General features: G+C 53.8%; 3 protein-coding genes across 3 annotated transcripts; 2 read left to right on the top strand and 1 right to left on the bottom strand.

Moving 5' to 3' along the window:
- The first annotated feature begins 1,179 nt into the window (after nt 1–1,179).
- AARS1 (alanyl-tRNA synthetase 1) lies at nt 1,180–17,230 on the top strand. Its single transcript, XM_053987364.1, has 21 exons — nt 1,180–1,234; nt 2,603–2,811; nt 3,431–3,619; nt 4,219–4,364; nt 5,518–5,709; nt 6,141–6,285; nt 7,487–7,632; nt 8,181–8,289; nt 8,384–8,534; nt 8,910–9,034; nt 9,666–9,810; nt 10,442–10,620; nt 11,084–11,197; nt 11,957–12,163; nt 12,771–12,955; nt 13,381–13,489; nt 14,121–14,234; nt 14,512–14,631; nt 15,102–15,188; nt 16,568–16,681; nt 16,961–17,230. Exons 2-21 carry the CDS (start codon nt 2,668–2,670, stop codon nt 17,144–17,146), a joined length of 2,907 nt encoding a protein of 968 aa, XP_053843339.1. The 5' UTR covers nt 1,180–1,234; nt 2,603–2,667; the 3' UTR covers nt 17,147–17,230.
- Nucleotides 17,231–17,299: 69 nt separating this feature from the next.
- On the top strand, nt 17,300–18,923 carry EXOSC6 (exosome component 6). Its single transcript, XM_053987365.1, has one exon. It carries the CDS (start codon nt 17,359–17,361, stop codon nt 18,193–18,195), a length of 837 nt encoding a protein of 278 aa, XP_053843340.1. The 5' UTR covers nt 17,300–17,358; the 3' UTR covers nt 18,196–18,923.
- A 646-nt stretch (nt 18,924–19,569) lies between these two features.
- On the bottom strand, nt 19,570–26,275 carry LOC128813035 (RNA-binding Raly-like protein). The gene is made up of 7 exons (XM_053987775.1): nt 26,239–26,275; nt 24,127–24,205; nt 21,951–22,001; nt 21,465–21,613; nt 21,001–21,114; nt 20,569–20,735; nt 19,570–20,193 (listed from the first exon to the last, which is right to left on the bottom strand). The coding sequence occupies exons 1-7, from the start codon at nt 26,273–26,275 to the stop codon at nt 20,155–20,157; spliced, it is 636 nt and encodes a 211-aa protein (XP_053843750.1). The 3' UTR covers nt 19,570–20,154.
- Between the last annotated feature and the right edge of the window lie 292 nt (nt 26,276–26,567).

The raw sequence follows: 26,567 nt of genomic DNA, 5'->3' as shown, positions 1-26,567 counted from the left end.
AGCTAAACTATCTTCATTGTAATGCAAAAAAATCACACCTCCAGATCAAAAAGACCCTCCACACGTGAAGACCCTTGCCCTGAGCATGAGTAGAATTTAGCAGGGGTTACGTGATTTGTATGGAAGGTACTGGCCAATCCTAACAGAAGGGCTGTGCTTGATAAGTTACTAACCCTGAATTTCTGTGTTTAAATAACAGCATGGAAAATCCAGTGGGGTGTGCTGGATTTATGGAATACCACTGTGAAAAACACCAATCACTTGTTTTTTAAAATCTTAAAAAGTTTATTGGTAATAAAATAGTTATAAAAAATAGTAATAAAATTAGAGTAATAAAAATTTGGACAATGAGGGTTAGGACACTATGAGACAATAAAAAGCAAAGAATTATGGACGTCCAGATGGTTTTGGGCACTGAGCTGCCAAAAACATGCCTTGTGAACAAAGGAATAACCCTTAAAAGCAACAGCCTGTTGCATATTCATATATCTCATACATGATGCATAAATTCCTTGCAAATTAAGAATTTTTCTGGTTTTTGTCAACTTCTTCCCCTTAATCCTGGTGGTTCCATAAAGACGGAGAGAAGGTGGAAGAATGTTCGTCTTTTCCAATGAGGAGGTCGTAACTCTTCAGGTTTCATGTCGCTGTTATCTCTGTGCAAAGAGTTTCTTGTTTATCTTATCCCTTTTCTTGAGCTAGTAAAAAAATATCTTACATCGCAGAGTTTCTATTTTAACATTATATTATAACCTAAAACTGTATTTAACACACTACTTAAGAGAATTAATACAGCATAACTTTCTAGCATGACACATATAATATTCATTTTAATATTTGTGAAAAGCCAGTCATAAAATATGAGTTTTTCACGCCACCGAGCAGCCAGGCTGGGGCAGCTCTGAAACAAACAATGTCTCACTGGAGCGTGTCGTTATCGGCTCGCTGCACACCAGGGAACAAAGCCGATTTCTGGGGCAGCATCCCTGCGCCCGCAAGGCCGGCACCCCTAAAATGGCGGCGCCCACTGAGGCCTCAGCCCGCCCGCGTCACGTGACGGCCCTGTCCGCCATTGCATCAGCCGGGGGCGGGGCGCCGCGCGGACGGGTGGGGCTGGCAGAAGAGTGACAGCCCCCGCAACCAATGGGAGGTGGCGTCCGGTAGAGGGGCGGGGCGGAGCGGGCGCTGCGGCGCGGCCGGAGGAGCGGAGCGAGGGGCGGCGGTGGTCGCGCAGGTACGGCCCCAGGGGCCTGGGCAGCTCCGGCTGCTGGGTTTGGCTTCCACGGCCCGGCCGGGACCCGCGGGCACAGGGGAGAGGGGCACGGAGAAGCCAGGGCGGGAGGGTGGCGGTGGCGGTGCGCTGGTCGCGCCCCATGCGGGCCCGCGGGGGGACGCCGGGCGGCCGGCGGCGCTGCCGGACACCGCTGTGCCCTCACCCCTCCTCGGGCACTGGAGAGCGGCTGTGTCTGGGCAGAGGCTCTGATAAGTCCTGGGGCCGCTGCTATGCTTGCTTCTCCCCACCTCGGGTCCTTCCCTCCTGCAGCATCGAGGTTGGACTCGATGATCTCAGAGGACTTTTCCCACCTAATTGATTCTGTGCTGTGAATACTCCCAGGCCTTGCTCCTATGGGGAATTCCCGTCTCTCCGCGCCGCAGCAGGCTGCTGGGATCTCGCCTCCCTCCCTGGATCCGCATTGCGCTGAGCTGTCAGGGACAGCCCTGTGCAGGACACGGGCGGTGCTGCCCTCCAGGCTGTCACTTGCCTCCGGTGTGCGTGTGGGGATGTGGGTCCCTTCAAGGAAGGCTTCCGGGCATCCCTGCAGCTCGCTCTGCTTTGAGCATGGAGGGTGGACAAGGTTATATTTAGGGGTCATTTTCAAACTTGATGGTTCTATGATTTAGTCATTGAATCACAGAAGGGTTTGGATTGGAAGGTACCTTAAAGCCCACCTGATTCTAACACCCCTGCCATAGGCAGGGACACCTTCCACTACACAATACTGCTCCAAGCCCCATCCAACCTGGCCTTGAACACTTCCAAGGATGGGGAAGCCACATCTTCTCTTGGCAACCTGTGCCAGGTCTTCACCACCCACACGGGGAATCATTTCTTCCTGATATCTAACCTAAATCTCTCCTTTTCTGGTTTAAAACTGTTCCCCCTTGTCATATCATTATCTGCCCATGTAAAAAGTTGCTGTCCATCATTTTTATAAGCCCCTTTAAATAGTGGAAGGCTGCAATGATGTCTTCTCACTCTGCATTTAATCACCTTGAATGCTTTGGTGACTTGGCAGTCCCTCTGTCCCCAGTAAGGCAAACACAACCTACTAAGTTTAGTATCCATGTGAATTTGATATTTTATAACTATGTGTTTTCAAAGAACAGGTAACCTGAGGTAGAGCCCCAGAAATCAGGGAGTTTGGGGGAGAGGAAATTTCAGCTTGGCCCACCACTATTTGGGGCAGGTTGATGGTTGAACAGAAGTATCAGTGAGTACTTAACAATGTGGGGAGACCCTTTCAGGAGTTGGAGACAATGATCCTGATGTTCACCTTGAGCTGACAGCACATCAGAGTGTTGTTTGTTTTCATTTGTTCAGACTGCACCGCGGTTTTGCCACTTCCCTGCCACTTGCTTTGGACAGTGGCAACTTCCAGCTTCCAGATGGAGACCCCGCTCACTGCCAGCCAGATCCGGCAACGGTTCATTGACTTCTTCAGGGAAAACAAGCACACCTATGTGCACTCATCTTCCACAATCCCCCTGGATGACCCCACACTGCTTTTTGCCAATGCCGGTATGAATCAGGTAGGATTCCCACCCTGGCACTACGATTCTACAAACATACCCTGTTGGAACCTGTGAAGCTGTTTGCAGAGCTGTTGGGAAAATTATTGCTTACTCCATCTCCCTTCTGGTCACAGAGAGATGGGTGGTGTGTCCTCTGGAATTCTCTGTGCTCTCACAAAATTGGCAAAAGCACTGGAACAGGTTCCTATGGTGAGAGCTCTGCCAGTCTCGTTTCCTTGAGCCTTGGTACCACAGCAGTCCTGGCACAAATGACTAATGGTGTCTTTGAAGAATGGTTGAGACTGGGATGCTGCAAGGGCTCTGCTGCAAATTAGCACCCAGTTTTTTATTTTTTGGCAGCTAGGAATTTGGCAGCTTTCAGTCCCTTTGGAAGGCCTGGGCTTTGGTGGGCTCTAGGAACACCTATGTGTGTGCGAGTGCTGAGTTCTAGGCAGCCTTCTCATGGACAGGAGCAGCAGATTTGTTTCTGAAAGGTGCTTTGAGTATGTTCAGACTGGTGATATCATGACACTTACTGCCTCACTGTTTCTTGCAACATTTCAAAACAGGTTCTGATTGCTTTTCCCAGTTTCTCAGTTTTTCTAGCAGTTGACTTGTCCTTTTTCTCTCCTCGCAGTTCAAACCCATCTTCCTCAATACCATCGACCCCTCACACCCGCTCGCTAAACTGAGCAGAGCCACCAACACTCAGAAGTGCATCCGAGCAGGGGGCAAGCACAACGACCTGGATGACGTGGGCAAAGATGTGTACCACCACACCTTCTTTGAGATGTTGGGGTCCTGGTCCTTTGGGGATTATTTCAAGGTAAAACAATCTGGGTGCAGCTCTGAATCTTTGCACACATTTCTCCGTCTCTGTAAGCTCAGCAGAGCAGTAGCCAAGAGGAAGGGGAATATGTTGGCACAGAGGTGCATGTGGCTCCTTTGGAATAAATGAGCTTGGAAGCTGCCCCAACCCTGCAGAATGATTCGAGATTAATTACTTTAGGTTTACAAAGCTGATTAAGTAAACTTTGCTAGTTTGGAGTCTTCAGGTGGAGATTTTAGTGGCTGTCCTGGAGATGTGAGGACTACCATGTGCTATGCAGCTATGACTGACCTTCAAACAGGAGTGATCATACAATAATGACTTCCTTTCCCAAGCTTCTTGCTAGTGTAGTATTCAAAGTCAGGATTAAAATGATTTTTGGAGGCAATGAACATGCTAGGCGTTAACTTGGCTGCATCAAGACAGTCATATGAGATGTTTCTTGTGCCCTCTTCACTGCATGGATTAATTTTTCTCTTTCTTATGTCAAAAGTCAGAAAGTTTTCAGCTGCTGATACCTACAGTAGCCTGTACTTCGGATGTTGAAGAGAAGTTGTCTTTGCATTCACTTGCTGACCTCATGTTTCCTTGTGCAGGAACTTGCTTGTAAACTGGCACTGGAACTTCTCACCAAGGAGTTTGGCATCCCTGCTGAAAGACTCTATGTCACTTACTTTGGTGGAAATGAGGCTGCAGGACTGCAACCAGACCTGGAGTGCAAGCAGATCTGGTTGGATTTGGGGTAAGGCCTTTCACTGAGGAAGGTGCATGTTTTGATGAGCAATAGTAATTTATTTGGCTTGGATATTAGGAATAAAAATATTTACAGAAGCAGAAGAGAACAGGCTGCTCAGAGCAATGGTGGAGTCAACATTCCTGAAGGGATTTTAAAGCTGTGTAGCTGTGGAACTTTGGGCCATGGTTTAGTGGTGAGTTTGGAAGTATTGGAGTAACAGTTGGACTTGATGATCTGAAAGGTCTTTTCCAACCTAAATGTTTCTATGACTCAATGATGGCCTGTGTTATGTGGCAGAACACATATAAAAGGAGACTTCAACAAAATTGAAGTGTCACAAATAACTTTTGCAGAGTGTTGGAGCTTCCAAACCAAAGGGAAGTATTCATATTAGATAGAAGATACTGAAAGCTCTGGTTTCAAAATCTCTTGTGTCAGCTTAGGAGTCCTGCTTGGTGAGATGGAATGTCCTGCCTAGTGCACTGCCACTGACAGCATTTGAGAAGATCATGGAGTCATAGAACTGTAGAATGGTTTGGGTTGGAAGGGACCTTACAGCTCATCTTGTTCCAAGCCCTGTCCAACCTGGCCTTGAATACTTCCTGGGATGGGGCAGACACAGCTTCTCTGGGCAGCCTGTTCCACTGCCTCACTATGCTTCCAGGGGAGAATTTATTCATAATATATAATGTGCATCTGCCCTCTTTAGTTTAACGCCCTTTTCCTATCACTCCATACCCTTCTAAACAGTTCCTCTCCAGATTTCTTGTAGTCCTCTTTGGGTACTGAAAGGCCGCAACAAGTTAATTCCAGAGCCTTCTCTTCTCCATGCTGAACAATCCACATTCTCTCAGCCTTTTCTCATAAGGGAGGTTCTTCATCCCATTAGTGTCTTTTTGCTGATGGCTTTACTGAGGTATTGTGTAAATCTCTGTCTCCACCTGGGATGACTGCCAGGTGCCAGTGTTCACTTGATCCCCTCAGCAGGGGGCTCTGAACAATCCCCTGAGCACTAGACTCTTGTATTGATGTGTCTCAGGACACTAAGAATTCATCAGCACATCTAGGGAACTAGTGAGCTGTGGTTTCTCTGGCATACCCTTTAGTTTGGTGAATTCTTTTAGTTAGTCTCTGTTGTTCAATAAATTTCTTCTTACAGGCTGGCTGAGGGCAGGATTCTGCCTGGCAATATGAAGGACAATTTCTGGGAAATGGGAGACACTGGCCCCTGTGGCCCTTGCAGCGAGATCCACTATGACCGGATTGGGGACAGAGATGCTTCACACTTGGTCAATCAGGATGACCCCAACGTCCTGGAGATCTGGAACCTGGTGTTCATACAGTTCAATAGGTGAGCCAGACCTGCTTCCAGGTGAGCCAGGTTGTTCCAGCTCAGTTTGGGAGGCTGCTTGGGCTGTGTTTTCGTTCAGCTGCCCATGGCTTACTCACCATTCCCAGTTATCCAGCAGCTGAACACTTTGTCATGCTCTGTCCCCTTGTCCACTGGTGCAGAAGAGGTTGGTCACACTGCTGTTGGGACAAACTGAGAATATTTTCTCTGTTTATCTGCCAGGTGTTCAGTAGGGAATAAGTTGTTGTCTGCTCTGGGTCTGAGTTGTTGCTTAGGGTCTTCTTAACTGTATTTTATCAAAGTTGTCCTTTGTGTGGCTTGTGCATGGGCCTGTGTCACAAATCAGATGGAACTTAATCTTACGGAGATGGAGAGAAATGGGGTTCCCCCTGCAGAGCCTCCATCCATAACATCTCACCTTTCTTTGGCAGGGAAGCTGATGGGACACTGAAACCCCTTCCTAAGAAAAGTATTGATACTGGGATGGGCCTGGAGAGGCTGGTTTCTGTGCTGCAGAACAAGATGTCCAACTATGACACTGACCTTTTCCTTCCTTACTTTGAAGCCATCCAAAAGGTATGAACTGAAGCCTGACTGAGCTGTATCCATTCCCTGAATTCTTGGGGAGATGTATGGGACTGCTTGGATAGGGTGGTCTCTGCTTTCCCAGCTGCTGTGAGCCCCACACATTTGCATTTTGCTGAGGGTAGGAACCCAGGCTAGCACAGTAAGTGCTGCCCTGGGACATGTTTCCAGGGGAAAACACAACAGTGAGTGGTGCAGCTTTCCCAATTTCTGTGAACTGTCCTGATGGACACTCCTTTGTCCTCTCCCAGTGGGAGATACTTTGCAGTCCAACATGGCCAAGTGCCATCTTTTTGAAACATGCTAGAGAGCACATGATACTGCTAACCCAGAATGTAGAAAATTCCCTTAGCCAGGAGTGCTTTGCCATAAACCACAACAGTCACTGTCAGAACCTGTGTGCTGTTGCTGCATTGTTCTGGATGGGGACCATGTTACCCATGCTGGGAGCATTGTGTGCAGATCTAAGCCTTTTTTTTTTCCTCCATGAAGGAGGCAGAGCTTCCTGACTGCAGATCATGCTGGATAAAATGCAGAGAGATGAGCCCAGGCTCCTGCTACCTCTAAGGAATGAGGTGCCAAGCTCCAGAGTTGGAATTGGAGAGCTGCCTTTTTTCAGTGTTAAGTCCACTGGCTAGACACAGCCCCTGTGTCCTTGTCTGCTTTCCTCCTGTGTTTTGGGAGCCTGGCTGGAGGGACTGTGCCCATGGCGGGCGGTTTGCACTGTGTGCAAGCAGTGCATGGTTACAGCAGTATCTTTCCCTAGGGTATGGATAAAAACATCCTAAAAGAGGAAAGCTGGGACCATCTCCTGTGTGACAGAAATTGAAAGGTTTCTTGGCTGGGCAGGTTATGCCAGTTTGGAGTCCCTGAGCCAATGTGCAAAACAAATGATTTCCCTGTACTCTCCCTCTTCCTCTCTCTTGGGCTCTTAATGATGGGATAAATTGGATTTTCTTCCCTTTGGTTTAGAGAGCTTTTGGCCATTGAGATGTGGGCCATGGCACCATGTAGGGCCATCAGCTCTGTGCCTCCCTAGGTTCACTACATCACCTCTTTCCAAGAGGAATATTCTCCTCTGTGGCTGTGGGTGGTGGGGTTGGCTTGGCTTCTGAGGCCCTTCCCTGTAATTCTGCCATGGTGCCACTGCCAGTAATTGTACCCTCTGCCCACTGCCTTCTCCTCTGCAAAGGGCACAGGTGCCAGGCCGTACCTGGGGCAGGTCGGGGCCGAGGATGCTGATGGAATAGACATGGCCTACCGTGTGCTGGCTGACCATGCACGGACCATCACCCTGGCCCTCTCGGACGGGGGCAGGCCTGACAACACTGGCAGAGGGTAAGAAGGAGCTGCTGCATTGTCACCACTCCCATTCTGTTCTGCATGGTTTCCCTCAAGGCTCTGGGATCTCCTGTGTCTCTGGGATCTCTTTGGATTCATCATTAATGCAGTGGGTAGCAGAGTGTTTGCTCAGGATATTTGATGCTTGAGTCGCTGTAGTAAGGTTCACCGACAAGACCATGATGCACGAGTCTGAAGGTTCTTGTGAGCACCATTGCTGATGTACCAGCCCTCAGATAACATGACTGTGGGCAGCAAGGCACAAAGCCCAGCTTGGTGCAGTGTTCCTGTTGAAAAAGCAAGGAATTTTGGGCTGGGGGGCTGTGCTGCAGGTGCCAGTGGACTCCATAAGCACACAGTGAATGTGGGTCATGGAGCTGGGGCCTAGCACCTCACCTGTGCCTTGCTGTTGCCATGAGGTAAAACAAGAGAAAACCCTGTGCTCTTGATCCTGGGAGGGGAGTGCTGGTAGGTGGATGCTGGTGGAGCCCCTGAGAACAACTCAGATGTGTAACATTTGCATGGGGGTCTCTGCTATTCCCTAGGTATGTGCTGAGGCGGATTCTCCGACGGGCTGTGCGCTACTCCCATGAGAAGCTCAATGCCCCCAAGGGTTTCTTTGCTACTCTGGTTGATGTGGTGGTGCAGTCACTGGTAAGTTCTCCTATTCCACTGCGTCTGCTTAAGACTTCCTCTGCTGAGGTATGTAGTTCTCCATGTTGAAGGGCTCCTCCTCCTGGGTCTGCAGGGAGATGCCTTTCCTGAGCTGAAGAAGGACCCAGATATGGTAAAGGACATTATCAATGAAGAAGAGGATCAGTTCCTGAAAACACTAACCAGAGGCCGTCGCATCCTGGACAGGAAGATCCAGAGCCTTGGGGACAGTAAAGTCATTCCTGGTAAGGCTGTGACTTCTGTCTAGATGCAGCAAAAGTCATTTGTTATCTGGGATTATGTAAGGGCTTAGGTAAGTTGGGGGAAGGGAAAGGGTGGGAAAATTAGAGGTGGTGGAAATTGGTAGGGAGACAAAGTTGGAGTCAGAAAACATCTCTTAGAGCTGAACCACCCGTCTCTCCTCTGGCCTGTGCTCACTTGCTGAGGTTTCTAAGCTGCCCAGACACACATCTCTGTGCTGTCAGGGAGGAGCCTTTTGGATGTTCACATTCTCCAGACCTGTTCATTGTCCTGCCATAGTTCAGAGCCAGTGGGGAAGCAGGGAAGGGAGCAGTGTCTCATGGAACATGAGAGGTGACTGCTTTGCCCTTTCTCTGCAGGTGACACTGCCTGGCTGCTGTATGACACCTATGGTTTCCCTGCGGATCTCACTGGGCTGATTGCAGAGGAGAAGGGCCTTGTTGTAGACATGGACGGTTTTGAAGAAGAGCGAAGAAATGCTCAGGTGGGTAACAGCTCCAGGGGAAGCTAGTTTATGAGTGGGCAGGAAGAATTCCCTTCCTTGCAGTTTGCAGTCATGAGTTGCTCCTTTCTCACTGAGTCTGCTCACATCCCACATGCTGTATGGTTTGCCTCGTGGGAAAAACCAGGACAACTGCAGTTGCTGTGGGACATGTCTTTTCTGTACAGCTGGAGTTGGTTCTGCTCACTAGCAAAGCCTAGAACCTTGAGCTCAGCCTTCAGACAGAGATAGCGGAGTGCTGGGAGCACTTCTGCTGTTCTGTTCTGGTTAGGGAAGTTATTCCCTGTCCAAGGCTCAGTATCCAGGCAGGCCTGCGCCTTGGGTGCATTTCCCAATATGTTTGCTGCAGCAGCAGGGAGTGGCATTGACTAGCTGGGTACTTGCCTGGTCCTTACTGGGCTCGGGCCCACTTGGTCTGCATGCTGGAACTGGGTGCTCTGAAGCCAGAAAAATTGGCACACTCCAGGTGCTGGCACACAGCTTCCCAGGGCAGAGCTCTAAATCAGGGAGTGCTGAGGGATGTGAGTGAGATATGCAACTAGGCTGGCATGCATTGGTGTTTCTTAAACCTTGGTATTTGGCAGGTCATTTCTCAAACCTTGTTCATTGGCAGCTCAAATCGCAGGGCAAGGGTGCTGGAGGGGAAGATCTTCTCATGCTGGACATCTATGCCATTGAAGAGCTGAGAGCCCAAGGGCTGGAGGTGACAGATGACTCACCAAAATACAACTATGCTTCAGATCTGAGCGGTACCTATGGTATGAAAAAAACTTCTCACATCATGTTCTGCTACTAAACCTTCCCTGGCATGTACCTCTGGGCTCCCCTTTCCTGGGACATGGAGTTGGAAGTGGGAGGTTGTGCAGGTGAATAGTCTGCTTGTTACTAATTGAGCAGAGAAAGGGGACACACTGTTCAGGGGCTACTGTACTGCTGTTGCCAAATTAAAGGAATTCCTTTTCCTTCAGCTTTATGTCTCCACACTCCTATGATGGTGTTCTTCAGCTGCTCCTTTGCCATTGCTGCAGGAGGCTGCAGTTTCTGCTTGGCCTGTTGGAGGGTCCTTGGCTTGCTTGCTCTGGCTCTCCTGCTAGTTTTTTGATTTGATGGAGATTCAGGAGGCTGCAGGCTCATAGCCATGTGTGCTGCTGACTTTTGCTGCATAGATGTGAAGGCAGTGACAGACCCTGCCTTGGAGGGCACTAAATGAAATTTCAAACTGACTGTTGCCTTACTCCTCTCTTCTTATCCCCTGAAAATGTGTTAGCTGCCATGAGCTAACAATAATCTCCTGCAATAACTGGGAGATGTTGCTATAATATTCTGCTCCCATGTGGTGTCTACAAGGTTTTCCTGTTTTACTGACACTGCCTGTCATCCTGGTGGCAGATTTTGGGAGCCTCGTGGCCACAGTGAAAGCCATCCGCAGGGAGAAGAAGTTTGTGGAGGAGGTATCCACTGGCCAGGAATGTGGCATAGTGCTGGACCGGACCTGCTTCTACGCCGAGCAGGGTGGGCAGATCTATGACCAGGGCTACATGGTCAAGGATGACGACAGCAGAGAGGATGTGAGTGGGCCTGAGAGCCTTTTGCTAGACTCAATCTGACTCGGGGCCTGGGCATTTCCCATCCATGTCAGATGTCACACATTGCACAGGGTTCCTTTCTGGGGGCGCAGAATGGCGTGGATGTGCTGGAGTTTTGTTCCCCTTGCTCCTTGAGGAGCTCAGTTCTGTGCTGCTATCACCAGAATGTGGGTGCCTCTGGTGGTGGTGCTGGGATTGCCAAGCCCAAGGGCAGTGCTCTCAAGTCAAGATGGGGAGCTGAGGGTGGGGAGCTCTTTCTGTGCCCTGCCTTCATTCACTTCTCTGCTTTGCTGTGTGCTGTGCCTGGGGATGCTCAGCTTTCTCCAGCACACACACTACTCTGGCTCTCAGCTGGGACCTTTCCAGTTGCAGGTCAGACCTCTGGCTGGATGTCTCCCCTTGGCCTCTCACCCTGCTCACATAGGGCATTTCTCTCTTTGTACAGAAAACAGAATTCACTGTGAAGAACGTTCAGGTCCGGGGAGGCTACGTGCTCCATATAGGAACTTTGTATGGGAGCTTGAAAGTAGGAGATCAGGTCCACCTGACTATTGATGAGGTGAGTTAAAACATGGTGTAACACAAGGGCTTGTCTCTTTTCTCTGGATTTTGTCTCGTTTCTTTTCATTGGTGCCACTCTGGGGGCCTGATGTTTGGGTCCTGCTCTCCCTGCATCACATGATCAAGCAGTGTCTGGCTGACTCCAAGTCTCTCCTGCTTCACACTTGGCTTTCTCTTACCATGAGGTAGATAATGCCCAGCTAGCTCAGAGCCACTCTTGCTGGGTTTGCTGGTCACAGGCAGAAACACATTTTGGGTCATGACTTGCAGGGAGAACATGTGTGGTGCTCCACAATGTGGGGATAACAGCAGAGAGCCTGGGCTGTCTGCCCCACTCCAAACATTGCTTCTGTGGGCTCAGCTTGCTGAGTGAGTTCTGGGTTGAGCACAGTCAACTTGATGCATTTCCCTTCCCTATAGAGGCAGCACCTTTAGAGGAAGAGGGAAGGCTTCCATCTTTAAGTGCTTTTCCCTGCTGAGGAACAGAGATTAGTTATTTGTTCCTGATCTATCCTTGGCCTCTTTCCACACAGGCCAAACAAGGGAACTGCCAGGAAAAAAGGCATGCACAGATTTGGTGGGTAACACCTGTTCCTGTAGCTGAAGCTCCAAGGCAGCAAATGTGATCAGCTGTTTCTGGTGTCCTGAGCTAGTTGAGGATTCTGTTGGAGCAGGGCATTGACCTCCCCTTCAGCTGCTGGAGGTGGTTGTGGTTCTGGGGTGTGGGACCCCATCCAACAGTGGCTTCCTCCCTCAGGCCAGGCGGAGGCCGGTCATGAGCAACCACACGGCCACCCACATCCTCAACTTCGCCCTGCGCTCCGTGCTGGGGGAGGCTGACCAGAGGGGGTCCCTGGTGGCACCGGACCGGCTGCGCTTCGACTTCACGGCCAAGGGAGCCCTGTCCACCCAGGAAATCAAGAAAGTTGAAGGGATTGCCAACCAGATGATCGAGGAGTCAAAGGTGGGTATGGGTGACACGTATACCTTGAGTCCCCATTTTGGGTGATCTGGGATGCTGGGAGTTTGGCATGCACAGGAGGATTCTGAGCTGCTGGTGCAGAACTGTGCACAGATTGCCATCACTTTAGAGGGTTTTGAGTGGGAAAACCCCATATGGATTGTTCGGTTCATTGGTTTCAAGCCCTCTGAAGGGTTGCACATGCCTGCAGTAGTGTCACATCAGCTGCAAGAGCCAGGAAGTTTGGCAGAGTAGGTTTGCAGGCCTGGCTGGGTTTACAGACAGCCCAATGATGTGTTCCCAATAGCAGGGGAGTTGCTCTGTCTGGTACCAAGTGTCAAAGCTGACCCTGAAGGACCCTGGAATCTGTGCTTGGAACCATTTGCATGTGCAGTAACACACAGGGAGTCTGAGCAGGTGGTATTGGGAGTTTTGAAGATGAGATTTTAATAACTTTGTGATTCTTGTAGCTCAACAAACCCCAGCTCAGGTAAGGCACAAGACCTCACTTCTAGGATCTTTCAGAGGAAGAAATTCCCTGGGAATGTGGGCCCTCAGTCACAGCTGACAGGACTGGCTCTTACCTGCATCCCTTTGCTGTCCTCTGCAGACTGTGTATGCCAAGGACTGCCCTCTCGCAGAAGCCAAAGCTATCCAAGGACTTCGGGCAGTTTTTGATGAGACCTACCCCGATCCTGTCCGTGTAGTTTCCATTGGCATCCCTGTGGAGGAGCTGCTGGCTGACCCCTCTGGCCCTGGGGGCTCCATCACCTCAATTGAGTTCTGCGGAGGGACGTGAGTACCTGGAGAGGCCAGGGAATGTGGCAGGGTGGCTGAAAGGAGATCCTGTGGAGCTTGAGCTCCTGGGAGTGTCATGAGCATACACTGGGCAGAGCCAGGGCAGAGATGGAGGTGGTGGTGATGATGTGCCTTTGCATTCCCAGTCCTGAGTCATTCAGTCTTTAGGGTTAGCTTTTGCAGGCAGGAAACTGCCTGTATTGCCCCTGCCCTCACGCAGGGTCTCTGGCAGTGCTGGGAACACAGGTCTTACCACCCTTTCCTCACTCATTTGCTTTCAGCACTGGTTGTTTTTTCTGTATGTCCCCACACTGCTGCATTTCCCTGGCAGGATGATTGTCTTACTTCTTTGCTGATTCTTGCTGAGATGAGAAGTGGACTTCTAACTCTTTCTCATGGGTCTGTCTGGGTTCTTTCCAAAGGCACTTGCAGAACTCCAGCCATGCTGGCCCCTTTGTGATTGTTTCAGAAGAAGCAATTGCTAAAGGCATTCGGAGGATAGTTGCAGTCACCGGGGCTGAAGCTCGGAAGGTAAGGGTAGGCAGGAGAGATCCTATGTGAAATTCCACCTATTAACAATGTGCTAAAGTTCATTTTGTTCAAATTTGCACAATATCCTCTGAGGGACTCATGGAAAAGGGTGCTGCTGTTGCCAAAGACTGTTCTGGAGACCGTACTACAGCAGAGCAGGGAAGAGAGAGGGAAGTCTCAGCTGTAGGTGTTGTGGCAGAGAAACCTGGGTGGGTGCGTGGGACAGCTCCAGGGTTAGCTCAGGTTGCTTTTCAGAGTGGCTTCCGATGTAGAGCTCTCAGCAGCTGGCAGGGCCAGCAGGAGAGTGGTGAAGTCTGAGAATCCAGTCCTCTGCTGCAGGAGGCAATGACTTTGGATGTGGGCTGGTGCTCCCTAAAGTGGAAGAAAGGGGTTTCATGGGAGACATGACTTCCCTTTTGGGTGTATCTTGGCAATCCTGGCAAAGGAAAGAGACCTGCGGCCCATGTGCCAGCATCACACCCTGGTTCTGGTCACGTGCTGCCTGCTTTGGCCCTGTGGCTTTCCAGGAGTTACTAAGCTCCATCCTGGGGCATTCCAGCATTCCTCACCTCTTCACACTCTGGAGTGACCAAAAGCCCAGCTTGATTTAACTCAGATTGTATCCTCCTAGGCCCTCAGGAAAGTCGACAGCCTCAGGAAGCTGCTGTCAGCCCTGGAGGCCAAGGTGAAGGTCCAGACAGCTCCCAACAAAGATGTGCAGAAGGAGATCACAGATCTCGGTGAGGTGAGGATGGTAGCAGTACTCTGCCTCCCCAGAGTGAAAGGGAACTTGATTGCCAGAACTGGGTATTAATGAGGCCTGAGTTCACCTTCCTGCTCCTGTCCAGCAGCCCTGCATCCCATGGGTGCTGCAGCCAGCACCTGTTTCCTCAGGTCACTGGCACTGGGAGAGGAGTGGAGCTTACTGGGCTCTGCCAGCTGAGGCAGAGTTAATGAGGTGCTTCATCTCCTGACGTGATCGCTGGCACCTTTAACCTTCTCTGCCTGCTCCTGTTTTGCAGACTCTGGCCACTGCTATTATCCCACAGTGGCAGAAAGATGAACTGAGAGAGGCTGTTAAAGCACTGAAGAAGGTCATGGATGACCTGGACCGAGCAAGCAAAGCTGACATCCAGAAAAGAGTGAGCTGTGGGCTGGAATAAAGGACAGTGTGGGAGGCCTGTGGGGGGCTCATTTGGGAGCTCTGTTAGTGTCCAGGATGGAAGAGAATTGATGTGTAGGAGTGCCCCTCAAACTGTTCAGCCTTCCAGCTTCTCCTGCTGCCTCCTGAGGCAGAATTACCTCTGTGCCTGTCCCCTGGGTTGAAGCATGGCAGCCTGTTCTTGCTCAAACAGTGCCCCAGGGTGCAGGCTTCCTCCTGGATCCCATTGGAGTTTTTTGGAGGAGGAATCATGCATGACATGCTGTCTTGCAGGCCACATACCTGCCTGTCGGAGTACATTCCTCCTGGCTTTATAGTGTGAGGCTGCTCCAGGCTGGATTTTTGAGTGTGTTTGGGCAGCTTGGGGACCGCTGTCCCTGCTCTACCCAGGTGGTTCTTGTGTCCATACACAGTGTGGATGATTTAGTGGCTGACCACTGTTGTCCTCAGGTACTGGAGAAGACCAAGCAAGTTATTGAGAGTCACCCTAACCAGCCATGGGTCATCATGGAAATGGAAAATGGAGCCTCAGCAAAGGTATGGGAGTCTGATCTGTCCTCAGCAACCTTCCTTCTGCCTGAGGAGCAGCTGAGTGGTCTGTCATCACTTGAGGACGTGGTTCAGTGCTACAGAGCTGTCCCTCTTGCCACCTGCTGTCCCTGACAAGGGGAAAGGACCACTGGGATATTCTGTTGTGTCCCAACTCCTGGACTGGCACTTGGGCTTGCTGGGGTGGTGGGGTTTTGACCACTTGCTGAGTTTCCAGACTTGGTGGTAGATAGGGAGCCCAGCAGAAATCCTGTTGTGTCCCAGGTAAGACTCATCCTGCAGCGGTCATGACACTGAAATGCACTTAAGGGACTGAGAGCAGCAGCTCTGCTGAGCCATGGAAGTTGTGATGCTTGTGGCCCCTGCAGATCAGCTCCAGGAGTGGTGTCCTGGGCTGAGTGTGGACAGGGCCAGGCAGAGAGCTGCCCCCAGCACGTCTGCTCAGCTGGGTTAAAGTTCTCTCCCAGGGCTGAATCTCCTCCTTCCCTCCTCCACACACAAGTTTTTTTCCAAGTTATTTCTGTTGAAATGAATGCTCTGTTGTGTGTGTTGTGTCACAGTGCTGAGCCCAGTAAGTGCCAGGCAGTGGGAGTTGGTTATCCCTGGGCTTAGACCACTCTGGGCTTAATGCCCTGTTAAAATTTCCTCTCTGAGAGTCTTGGAGCTGATCCTGCTCACTCTCTGTGGCCACCAGCATCACCATGATACCCATGCTTCTGCTCCCAGTGTGTGCTGTTGCAGCATTTTCCCTGGCAGAAGGGTGCATCCCATGGGATGGCAGTGCTGGTAGCCCAGGGAGCTGCATGTTCCCAATCCACCCAGAGCAGCACTGCTTTGCTCACCAGAGGACACACTCCTGGGGCTCTGTGCTGTCTGTGTGAGTGAGGGATGATGGTCTCCTTGAGAATAATAGAATATGTGGCAGTCTCCCTGGTTCTTCCCTGCCTGCTGTGTCTGATAACCCTTGCAGGCTCTTCATGCTGTGTTTGAGTATTCTTGACTCCCTTTGGAACAGCTGTTCCCTTCTGCTGGGAAGAGCTTTTTCCCCTCCAGCCAGTACACTCAGGCAAAGGTTTATTCTGGGGCTGATTTTACCAGTTGCAGTATGCCTCAAGGTGGGGAAATAAAAGCATTTTCTCCTTCCTGCCTTGGGGTACACAGGCAGGGTTTATGTCCCCTGCCAAGGCTTTGACACTGCCAGGAATGTGAAAATGGCTGATGTTTGGGACGACGAGCATTGCAGAGTGCTGCTGGCTGGTTTAATGCAATTCCTGATCCCTGAGGTCTCTGTGGGTGCTATTGGGGCTGGAGTTGGGCTGGGTGCAAGAGCAGGGAGGCAGTCATAAAATTATTTTGTTCTCTTCCAGGCCCTGAATGAATCTCTGAAGCTCTTCAAGACTAATTCCCCCCAGACTGCTGCTATGCTCTTTGCTGTGGATAATGAAGCTGGCAGGATCACATGCCTGTGTCAAGTACCCCAGGTAATGCCAAGACTGTGTGGCTGCCTCTCCCTGAGCCTCCGTGGAGGAGCTGCAGTCTCCAGGCAGGAACTATCTAATGTTACACAGCCAGAACTGTTTGGGGTTTAGCAGGAGCCACAGCCTTTGTGCTTGGGCTTATTGTCAGGCTGCTGAAGTGAGGGAAGAGGAGTTATGCTCTGCAAACAGGGAAGGGGAATAGTCAGGACTTAATGGGGTGGTAGCCATGGGGCGGGGTGCTTGCTGTTCAGTGCTGACTGCTGGGTTTCTTTTCCTGCCCAGGAGACTGCAAATAAGGGCCTGAAGGCCAGCCAGTGGGTGCAGGAAGTGTCTGGCTTGATGGACGGCAAAGGCGGTGGAAAGGACATCTCTGCACAGGCAACAGGCAAGAATGTGGGCTGCCTGCAGGAAGCCCTGAAACTGGCCACGGACTTTGCCAGGCTCCGCCTGGGGGAGCTGAAGAACTGACCGAGGGGAGAACCCCGGTCCCTTTTTGTCCCTCTCTGTCTCTCCGCTGCGCAGCTTTCCTGTAATAAAGGCTCCCTGCCCCGCGCTCTGCTCCCCGGCTCTGGAGGCGGGGCGGGATGGGGTGGGGTGGGAGCCCGCTGCCAGTCACAGCTTGTGCCCGCCTCCTGCTCGGGCCCGCCCCGACGCCGCCCTCTCACGGCGTCCCGCCGAACATGCCGCTGGATCAGCGCCGCCTGCGCGGCCCGGAGGAGTCGCAGCCGCCGGCGCTGTGGGCAGCGACCGCGGCCGAGGATGAGGAGGACGAGGAGGGCGCGGGGGCGGCGCCGCGGGACCCCTGTGCCCTACGGCCGCTGTTCGCGCGGGCCGGGCTGCTGAGCCAGGCGCAGGGCTCGGCCTACGTGGAGCTGGGCAGCGGCACCAAGGTGCTCTGCGCCGCCTGGGGCCCGCGGGAGGCGGCCGAGCCCGGCCCGGGCCGGCTGCTCTGCGAGTTCCGCCGGGCGCCGTTCGCGGGGCGTGGGGCGCGGGGCCGGCCGGGCGCGGCGGCGGAGCGGGAGGCGGAGCGGGAGGCGGCGGCGGCGCTGCGGGAGGCGCTGGAGCCGGCGGTGCGGCTGGGCCGCTACCCGCGGGCCCGCCTGGCCGTCAGCGCGCTGCTGCTGCAGGACGGCGGCTCGGCGCTGGCCGCCGCCGTCAGCGCCGCCGCCCTGGCGCTGGCGGACGCGGGCGTGGAGATGTACGACCTGGCCGTGGGCTGCGCGCTGTGCCGGCCGCCCGCGCCCGCCGCCTCGTGGATGCTGCAGCCCGCCGAGCCCGAGGAGCGCCGCGCCGCCGCCCGCCTCACGCTGGCCCTGCTGCCCGCCCTCAACCAGGTGTCGGCCGTGCTGGGCGGCGGCCGGGGCGGCCCGCCCGAGGACTGGGCGCAGGCCCTGCGGCTCGGGCTCGATGGCTGCCACCGGCAGTACCCGGTGCTGCGGCAGAGCCTGCTGCGGGCCGCCCAGCGCCGCGATGCCGCCGCCGCTGCCTCCGCCGCTGCCGCCGCCACCAGTGCCTGAGTGCCCGTGAGACCTGCGTCCCCCAGTCTGGGGATGGGGCATCTCCCAGAGCCCGCCCAAACTGCTTTCAGTGCTGCCGGAGACCCCTGGAGCCTGCCTGATCTACACATCACTGTTGGGGATTAAAATAAGTTTATTTTTAGAATCTTAAAAGTTTATTAAGTTTAACTGTCACTGCTGGTGAACCCCCAGACCCAGCCTCATCCATGCCTCGTGCTGCTGGAGACTGGATGAGCCAACCTCTGCACTGCTGGAGACCCCTCGTGTTGCCCACACAGCTGGAGGCCCAAGAACTGTGCCCAAGGACACAAGAATCTGCACCCATCACACACTGCCCGAGCACCCCAGAGTGCACCTGAGAAGCTCTCGTGTTGCAGGAGACCATTCTCAACTGGCACCACAGGACCCAAACAGCCTTGCATGCTGCTGAAGCTCCCCAAGAACAACCTCCATGCTGCCTCAGCAGCCAGAGCCTGTCCAAGACATCCCTCCAAGCAATTGCTGGCACTCGGGACCCCGTATCTCCACCCGGGCTGGTCACAGCACCAGGCTGAAACCCTCACGCCAAGCTCCCCACCATATCCATCTGTCTGGGCAGCACCAGGCGGGAACCACGTCATGGCATGGACTGCACATCCCTTGGACTTCTTGCCCAGGCAGTGCTTCAGGGTGGCAGAGTTGTGTTTTGTTAGTTTTTTCATAATAATAAATTGTATTTTTTCTGATGAGTCTTTTGCCTGCATGGCCTTCCTGGGGCCTCTGCCAGCCATGAACAAAGATGGAAAGATGCACTTCTACAATCGGGGTCATCCCCTCTGCTCCCACTGTCCTTAAGGAGTTCAGGGGGAGCTGGGTGCTTCCTTGGAATCTGATTATTCCTGGGGATGGAGTGGAGCAGGTGGTCTTGTCTGCCAAGCTGCACCATGGTGGGCTGGTACGGAATATTCTGGGTGTTTTCCATTGGGATACAGGGCAGAGCTGCACTCCTACCTCTGGCTTGAGCTGTAGGAAAGGCAGCATCCAAGAAAGCCCTCAGTGCTGGGGGTTGGGTCTGGCAGCACATAAAATGGGGTACAAAACTGTGCACTTCACATGCTAAAAACTGCATTGGAGTCGAATAACCAGAGAAAAGAAATACAAATTATTTTTCTTTCCAATACAATACACTCTTTTACCAGTGCAAATTAGAAATACAGAACAAATTTGTGCCAGTGAGAGAAGGGCAACTGAGAAATGAAGGACATGGAACTGAAACAGGACACTGGGGAGCACAGGGGCGACCAGGACTCTTTGGGTGCAGGCCAGGGGCCCTCGTAAAGCTCTTACTGGAGTCCTACTGGCTGCAGATGCAATGCCTGGCTGAGAACAGCCTGTGGAAAACCAGTAAGGAAAATGCATTTGGGAGCTGGGGCAAATGGGAGTGATTGGGTTGGCATTGCCCCACTGCTGGTCCTGCAGGTCACATCAGAGCTAGGCTTGGCACCATCCCAAAATCCCACAAAAGTTTCCTAAAGCTGGCTTTAGGAAGCTGGCTGACATGGTTCCTTCTTCCTATGGTGGGATGCTGAGCAGCTCTGAAAGCCATCCTGGGCTGCATTCTCTCTCCACAGCATCCTGTGGCTGAGGTGATACTGGCAGCAAGGCAGATGGGATTTGAGATGCTACTTTGAGATATGGTCCTTTCTATTTTTTTACTGCTCCCTTCCCTCCCCAGGCCACCTCTGCTTATCCGTAGATCTGAAAACAGGAGGAAAAAGAAAACAAGCGCAGTGGAACACAAAAACCTCTCTCGCCAGGTCTGTCCCACTTCCAAGGTGGGACACAGGGCTGCCAGCAGGGGATGGCTGTGCTGAGGACGGGCACATCATGTCATGTGTGGCACTACCTGGAAGCCTCAAAAGAAATAACACAAGCTGGGAAGGGTTGGCCTCACAGGAAGGCCACGGCATCCCAGTCGGGCTACTGCCTCCCCTTGGGGTCTGACATGTCAGTTTTCACCTGTAAGGAGAAACACAGCCTGGCCACCCTGCGATGCACTCCAGCAGTAGCATCAAACTCAGCACCCTGCCCAGCACGGGGGTACCTGGGATCCCATACCCCCCTGGGGGATGCAGGTGTAGGAGCAGCACCTTTGATAAAATGTATTTCTGCTCTGAGGATTTTTTTGTGCTGGAGTGATGCACACCCAGTGGTTGCTGCAGGGTACTTGGGGATGTTCTGGTTGTGCCAAAGGTTTTAGCTTTGGCACACAGCTGGAATGGCTTGGGGAATCCCAATGGAGCATTTCATCTACTCCAGGCATCCCTCACAAGCAAGCAGGGGTGGATTTTAGAGAAACAGAGAGCCTGGCATAGAATCTGGTCCTCCTCTTACCGTCCCCTCTGTGTCTGTGCTCTCCTCCACACTGTCGATGTTGTGCAGGTCGCTGTCCCCATCAGCCCCCATCCCCTCCTTCCTTTGTGATTCCTGTGACCCCTCTCCCACTGGGGATGTTAACTCTGTCCCTGGCTCCACCCTCTTCTTCTCTCTCTCCTTGGACTCTGAAAAGGCAGAGGCAGAAGAAATTTGGGGTACCTGTGCAAACATCAGTTCTGTCCTCGCCTGTTTTCCTTGTGCCAAAAGTTGGGCTCTTCCCTGCCAGCCCAGAGAAGGGAAAGGATGTGGGGAATCTGCCCAGCCAGCTCTGGATGTCCTGGGCACACAGGGAGGTTCCCCTTAAACCCAGCTCAGGCTCATGTGTGTCCTTGGGCTGCCAGGCACAGACACACACACAGGTGTTGGAGGGTCTGTAGCTGGTCCCCTCACCTGTGAGACGCTCTCTCCGCTGGCCCATGCGGTCCAGGCTCTCCAGCAGACTGTCCACCTGTGCCTTGATCTGGCTCAGCTCCCCCTTGATGGAATGCAGCTCTTCAGCTTGCACTGTTGGAAGAAGAGCCATGAGGATCCCACCCAAAGCCAGGAAGACATGCCATCTTGTGCAGGCACCTCCAGAGCATCCCTCTCTCCCGAGCATTCCCCTTCTCTGGAGCATTCTCCTCCACAAAACATTCTCCTCTATGAAACATCCTCCCCTCTGGGCATCCCTGGGGAACAGGAATGGATCCAGGGAACAGCCAGCACACCAGTGCAGCCCAGGTTGTGTCTGCTGGAGCTGGGGACTCCCAGCAACAGGGTCAGCATCAAGTGGGACCTCTGGGCTGCAGCACTGCTCTAATGCACCGAGACAGAGGAGCTCAGCTTTCTCTTCCTCCCAGCCCTGTTGCACTCACACTTTGTCCGTCCTGTGGTGGAGCTGCTGCTGCTCCTCGTCCCAGGCTGGGGACTCAGGCTGCTCTTGCTTCCTGCTCCCAAGTGAGTCCGCCTGGTCTTGATTGGGATGCAGTTAATGAGTGGGGGGATCTTCTGGTACTCATATACCCTGCAAGGGCATGAGAGCACGGTGGTGTGAGCACAACCTCAGAGGTGCAGCAGCAGCTCCTGCCAGCAAAGAGAACATCTCCTGGGGTCCCTGTGCAGTAAAGGACCCCCAGCCTGGGCACTGCCCTACCCACAGGCTGTCCCTGCCTCAGGTACCCCTCCCCAAGGCCCCCAGCCTGGGGAAGATGCAGCTCCTCCAAATGGGGAAACACCACCAAGCCTTTGTCAAAGGCAACGGGCGGATGCCCAGGGCCACCCCGTTTTTCCATGACTGGAGACAGCCATGTGCCAAACCCACACATGCTGAGGTCATCTTGCTCCTGGGACGCTGCGCTCACCGGTACGGGAAGTCATCCCTGTAGAGATCATAGTCCAGGTCACAGTCACTGCTGCAGGAGCGGGAGAGAGCAGACAGTCACCCACAGACATGGTGGAGCAGTCACCCCTGGGCACAAACCCACCCAGCCTTCATCCCTGGGGAACAGGAGGCATCCCAGAGGATCCCACACAAGCTGCAGTATGGTCCAGGAGGTGGCTCTGCCCTGGAAGGGATTGTCCTTAGAGGCAAACAAGGGTGTTAGGGGGGATGGTGAGAGTCCCTAGGGCAGCATCAGCAGGGTCTGCACGCCCTGATGTTAAATTTCATGGTCATGGCTCCACGCTCCAGGACCAGGAGCAGGGAGTGGGGAAAGGAGAAGGAAGAAGAGGAGGAGGAAGAGGAAAGATGCTGAAACTCATTTTGCTGCTTCAGCTATGGAGGAGTCAGGGAGAGTAGGATTAAGCCCAACATGAGGAGAGACAAAGCCTTGATCTGAGCATTACTTGGAGCAGGGAGCCTTCATGCTGCCAGGAATGGGGGCACCAGGACAAGGTGCCCCAGGGCTCCAGATTTGGAGTAGATGAACTTGTCACCACAGGATCAATGCAGGAGCTCAGGGAGAGCTGGAAGTTTGCTGCGGGGCTCACAGACAAGCTGGGCTGCCCTGCCTGGGGCACCAAGCCTAGGCCAGGCTTGTCCAGACCAGAGGGCAGCTTGGAGCCCATCATGGGGCAGAAGCATCCCCTGTCCCAATGGCACCCTTCTTTCTTCAAGAATCATCTGCACAGGACACAGCCCACAGGTGCCAGCCCTTCTGGTAAGGGTGAGCTGGCAGCCCTGGGGAACCAGGACCCACCTGCTCCAGTGCTCCACACCTGGGGCATAATTATCAGGGTGTATTTTGGGAGCTTTTGGTCCAAGCTTGCTGCTTTCCCAGTTTCCATCACTGTGATAGGGACAGCAAGTCCTTCACATCCCCAGCTCCTGCTGGTCAGGGAGGAAGGTCACAACTTGCCCTGGGGAAGAGGGGAATGGGCAGAGGGAAAGGTGTTCTAACCCACACACAGGGTACAGAGGTCTTGCCCCCTGCAATGGCTGCTGATGCTGCACGGAGCCCATGACAAAAGAGATGCTACAGGGGATGCCACAGGCCACCCTGTGCTGTGAGAGAACTGGAGCACAGCTAGTCTTGGGGTCTAGCACCCAGCTGGGGACACAGCAAGGGGTTTCCTCACTCAGATCTTTGTTCAGAGCATCCCCTGGGAAGAGCAAAAGCAGTGGCTGCCATACTCCAGTGCCCACGGGGGCTGGCAGTCCCAGCCCTCCAGTGCTGCATCCCTTCAGCTCCATGGCAACGGGCAGAACAATTAGTTCAGTGAGGGCATTCCAAAAAAGCTCTATCAAGACAGGAGACCAGCTCTGATCCCCTCATTACCACACATTCACTGAGATGTGGAGCCAAAAGTGCACAGGGATGGGGATAGGCTTTTCATCTACCATCACCACCATCACCTACTGCGCTCCTCAGGGCCATCACCACCCCTGTGTGCCTCTGCAGAGCTGTCTGTCCTTGAGGGACAGCATTTAAAGGCCACAATTGCAACTGTCATTGACATAGAATCATAGAATCCTGGAATGGTTTCAGTTGGAAGAGTTCTTAAAGCTCATTAAGAGATCTTAAAGCCATTGGCAACAATACTTTCCACTAGACCAGGTTGTTCCAAGCTCCATCCAACCTGATCTTGTACATCTCCCAGGATGGGACATCCACAGCTTCTCTGGGCAACCTGTGCCAGAGCCTCACCACCCTCATAGGAAAGAATTTATTCCTGGTGTCCATCCTAAACTTGCCCCCTGACAGTGTGAAGCCATTACTGGGGGGCTACATCTGTAGCAGGTGTGGCAATCCCAGGGCTCTGCTTGTTCTCCCATGCCTTCAGATGGGGAAGGGGAATCCCCACACCCCATTAATGACACACACCAGGACGGTGAGGACTCCAAATGGCACCTGTGCCCTTTGGCACCAGGTGATGCTCCAAGAGCCCTGTTGGGCTGAGGCAGGGATGTCCCTACCTATGCCTCCCAGCTGGAGTAGCCAGAGGTGAGAGTGACAGAGAGCAGGGGAGGAAGAGGAGGCAGGTGTGGGACAGTCCCCAGCCCGCAGTGCAGCCCCCACCCCACACACAGGCACTCACTGGTACAGGCTGCTGCTGTGCTGCCGCTTCTGGCCCAGCCTGGCCCGGCTCGCCTTGGACTCCCTGGCCATCTCCAAATCTGAGAGGAGAGGAGGGGAATGAGCAGTGGAAAGAAAAGGGGATGCCAAAGGGGACACATCTCTGCTACCAGCTTCCCAGCCATGCTTCTCTCCTTGCTGGAGATGTCCCACTGCGGAGCATCCACAGGATGAGCAGGGGCTGGCAGTTCTCTCTAAATTTAAGTTTTTGTGAAGGATGGGAGCAGCACAAGGCTGTTCCAGAAATGTAACAGCTCCAGCTATCCCTTTCCATGGGTGCCCCATCCCAAGGACCCAAAGCTGGGCAGGCTCCAATTAGGGTGGCAGAAAGCACCTCTGATGATGAAGGTAATTAACCCGCAGAGACATTTCCCACCACTGTGGTGAATCCACCTTTGCTATCATTCCTGCTGGGTGGTTGGGTTATTTTTCAAGGATATCCAGGCCAGCAGGATGCCTGTGAGTGCAGCTGGGTGCCAGGGATGGGGGAAGCCCTGTGTCCAGCTGCTTCTTCCTCCTGTAGGCTGCTGAGACACATGTGATGATATGTGGGGTGGAGATGCCTCTGGATGCACAGCTCAGTGATGCCACATCATACCTCCCTGGCAGTGCTCTTCATCCCTTCTTTAGGATTTCACAGCCAACATCCATATAAAAGCCAGCATGAATCTATTTTTTGCATATACATTTGAGAGGCACTGATGCTGTGGTTTGTGATCCATATATTTAATTTTGTATTTTTGGGACGCTCCGAAACCTCTGTGGCCACTGGGGTGAGGAGACAGTTGAGGGCTCCCTCTTGCACACTCACCACTGGCCACAGTAAATGTGACCAGCTGTTCCATGGGTGACGTTGTGGATGTTATTGCACCAGGGAACCCCATGCTGAAGCTTCTCAAGTCATCAGGGAACATACCAGCCCATCAGAGCAGACTAGGCCTCCCAGGAGCCTGGCCACTGGCCACAGGCCCCTCAAGCCCCACAGCTGTCAGAGCAAGGTCCTGCTATCCATACGGAGAACAGGGTTTCTGAGCAAGATCCAAGCAGAAGGAAACTGGCACGTGTTTGCTTTCCAGGCTGCCACCTTGTGTGGTGAACTCTGCGGCTGGCTCTGATCTCAGGGTGAGCTGGGGAAGGTGCTCACTGTGCACCAGGGACCGCTGGCACCCATCTTCTGTGGGTGCAGTGCATCCCTAGGGATGCCTGTGCTCACTGCTCAGGGCCAGAGCCCACTGTTGCCATCTCTCTCCTTCCTCACTGTTGCCAGCAGAGACCCCCACTCTCCTCCCTGACAGCAGGACAGAGACCTCAGCACCCCAGCCAGGGTTGCCAGCCATGGCTAGACACGCTGTCATAGGACATCCCCATGGGCATCATGGGGACTGTCCTGCTGGGGCAGGGGAGCATCACCCCAGGTTGATTGCCTGTTCTGGGCTCCCACCCCTCCCCAGTAGCAGAAGGGTACTGGTAGAATATTCCTGTCCTGGTGGAGTAGTTATATGGGGGAATAATGCATGGGGGAACACCCCAGTACTTGGAGGATATTCCTATCCTGGGGGGGTGGTATTAGCAAGGGGGCATCCCAGGATTGAGAGGACATCCCTGACCTGGAGTTAATGGCATGGGGGCATCCCAGAACTAGAAGAAATCCCTGTCCTAGGAGGGAATGGCATGGGGCATTCCAGTACTGAGAAGATATTCCTGTCCTGGGGCTAATGGTGTGAAGGGGTAATGGCAAGGGGACATCCCTGTACTGGGAGGACATCCTTATCCCAGGGGCGATGGCATGGGGAGGACCGGGCATCCCGGGTATTGGGAGGCCATCCAGCCCTGGGGAGGGACAGGTACCACTGGGGTGGGCACCCCGGAGGGTGCCGTGCCCGGGGCGGGGGGGCCTTAGAGGCACCAGAAGGCTGCAGGGGGACACCCCCGCCTGGGTCAGAGCTGCCGGTGCCTGTCGAGCATCCCAGCGCCGGGCGAGCATCTCCCGGGGAAGGGGTGCGAGAGGACAGCCTATCCCGCGGGGGAAGGGGCACTCGGGGAGGGTGGAGGGCCGGATCCAGCCGGTACTCACATCTCCAGCCCGCGTCCCCGCTGCCGAAGAGCGTCATGGCCCCGCTCCGACCCCGCACCTCGCACTCCGCACCCGCACCCCGCACCCGCGCCCCGCATCCCGCACCCGCACCCCGAACCCCGCACCCCGCACCCGCGTCCCGCACCCGCATCCCGCACCCGCGTCCCGCACCCCGCGCCCCGCACCCCGCGCCCCGCACCCGCGTCCCTCACCCCGCACCCGCATCCCGCACCCGCGTCCCGCACCCCGCGCCCCGCACCCGCGTCCCGCACCCCGCGCCCCGCACCCGCGTCCCGCACCCGCGCCCCGCACCCCGCGCCCCGCGCCCC

The sequence above is a fragment of the Vidua macroura genome, chromosome 11 (genome assembly GCF_024509145.1).
Source record: "Vidua macroura isolate BioBank_ID:100142 chromosome 11, ASM2450914v1, whole genome shotgun sequence".
Lineage (NCBI taxonomy): Eukaryota > Metazoa > Chordata > Aves > Passeriformes > Viduidae > Vidua > Vidua macroura.
Note: the sequence above shows the minus strand (reverse complement) of the source record. Positions and strands in the feature narration are given on the sequence as shown.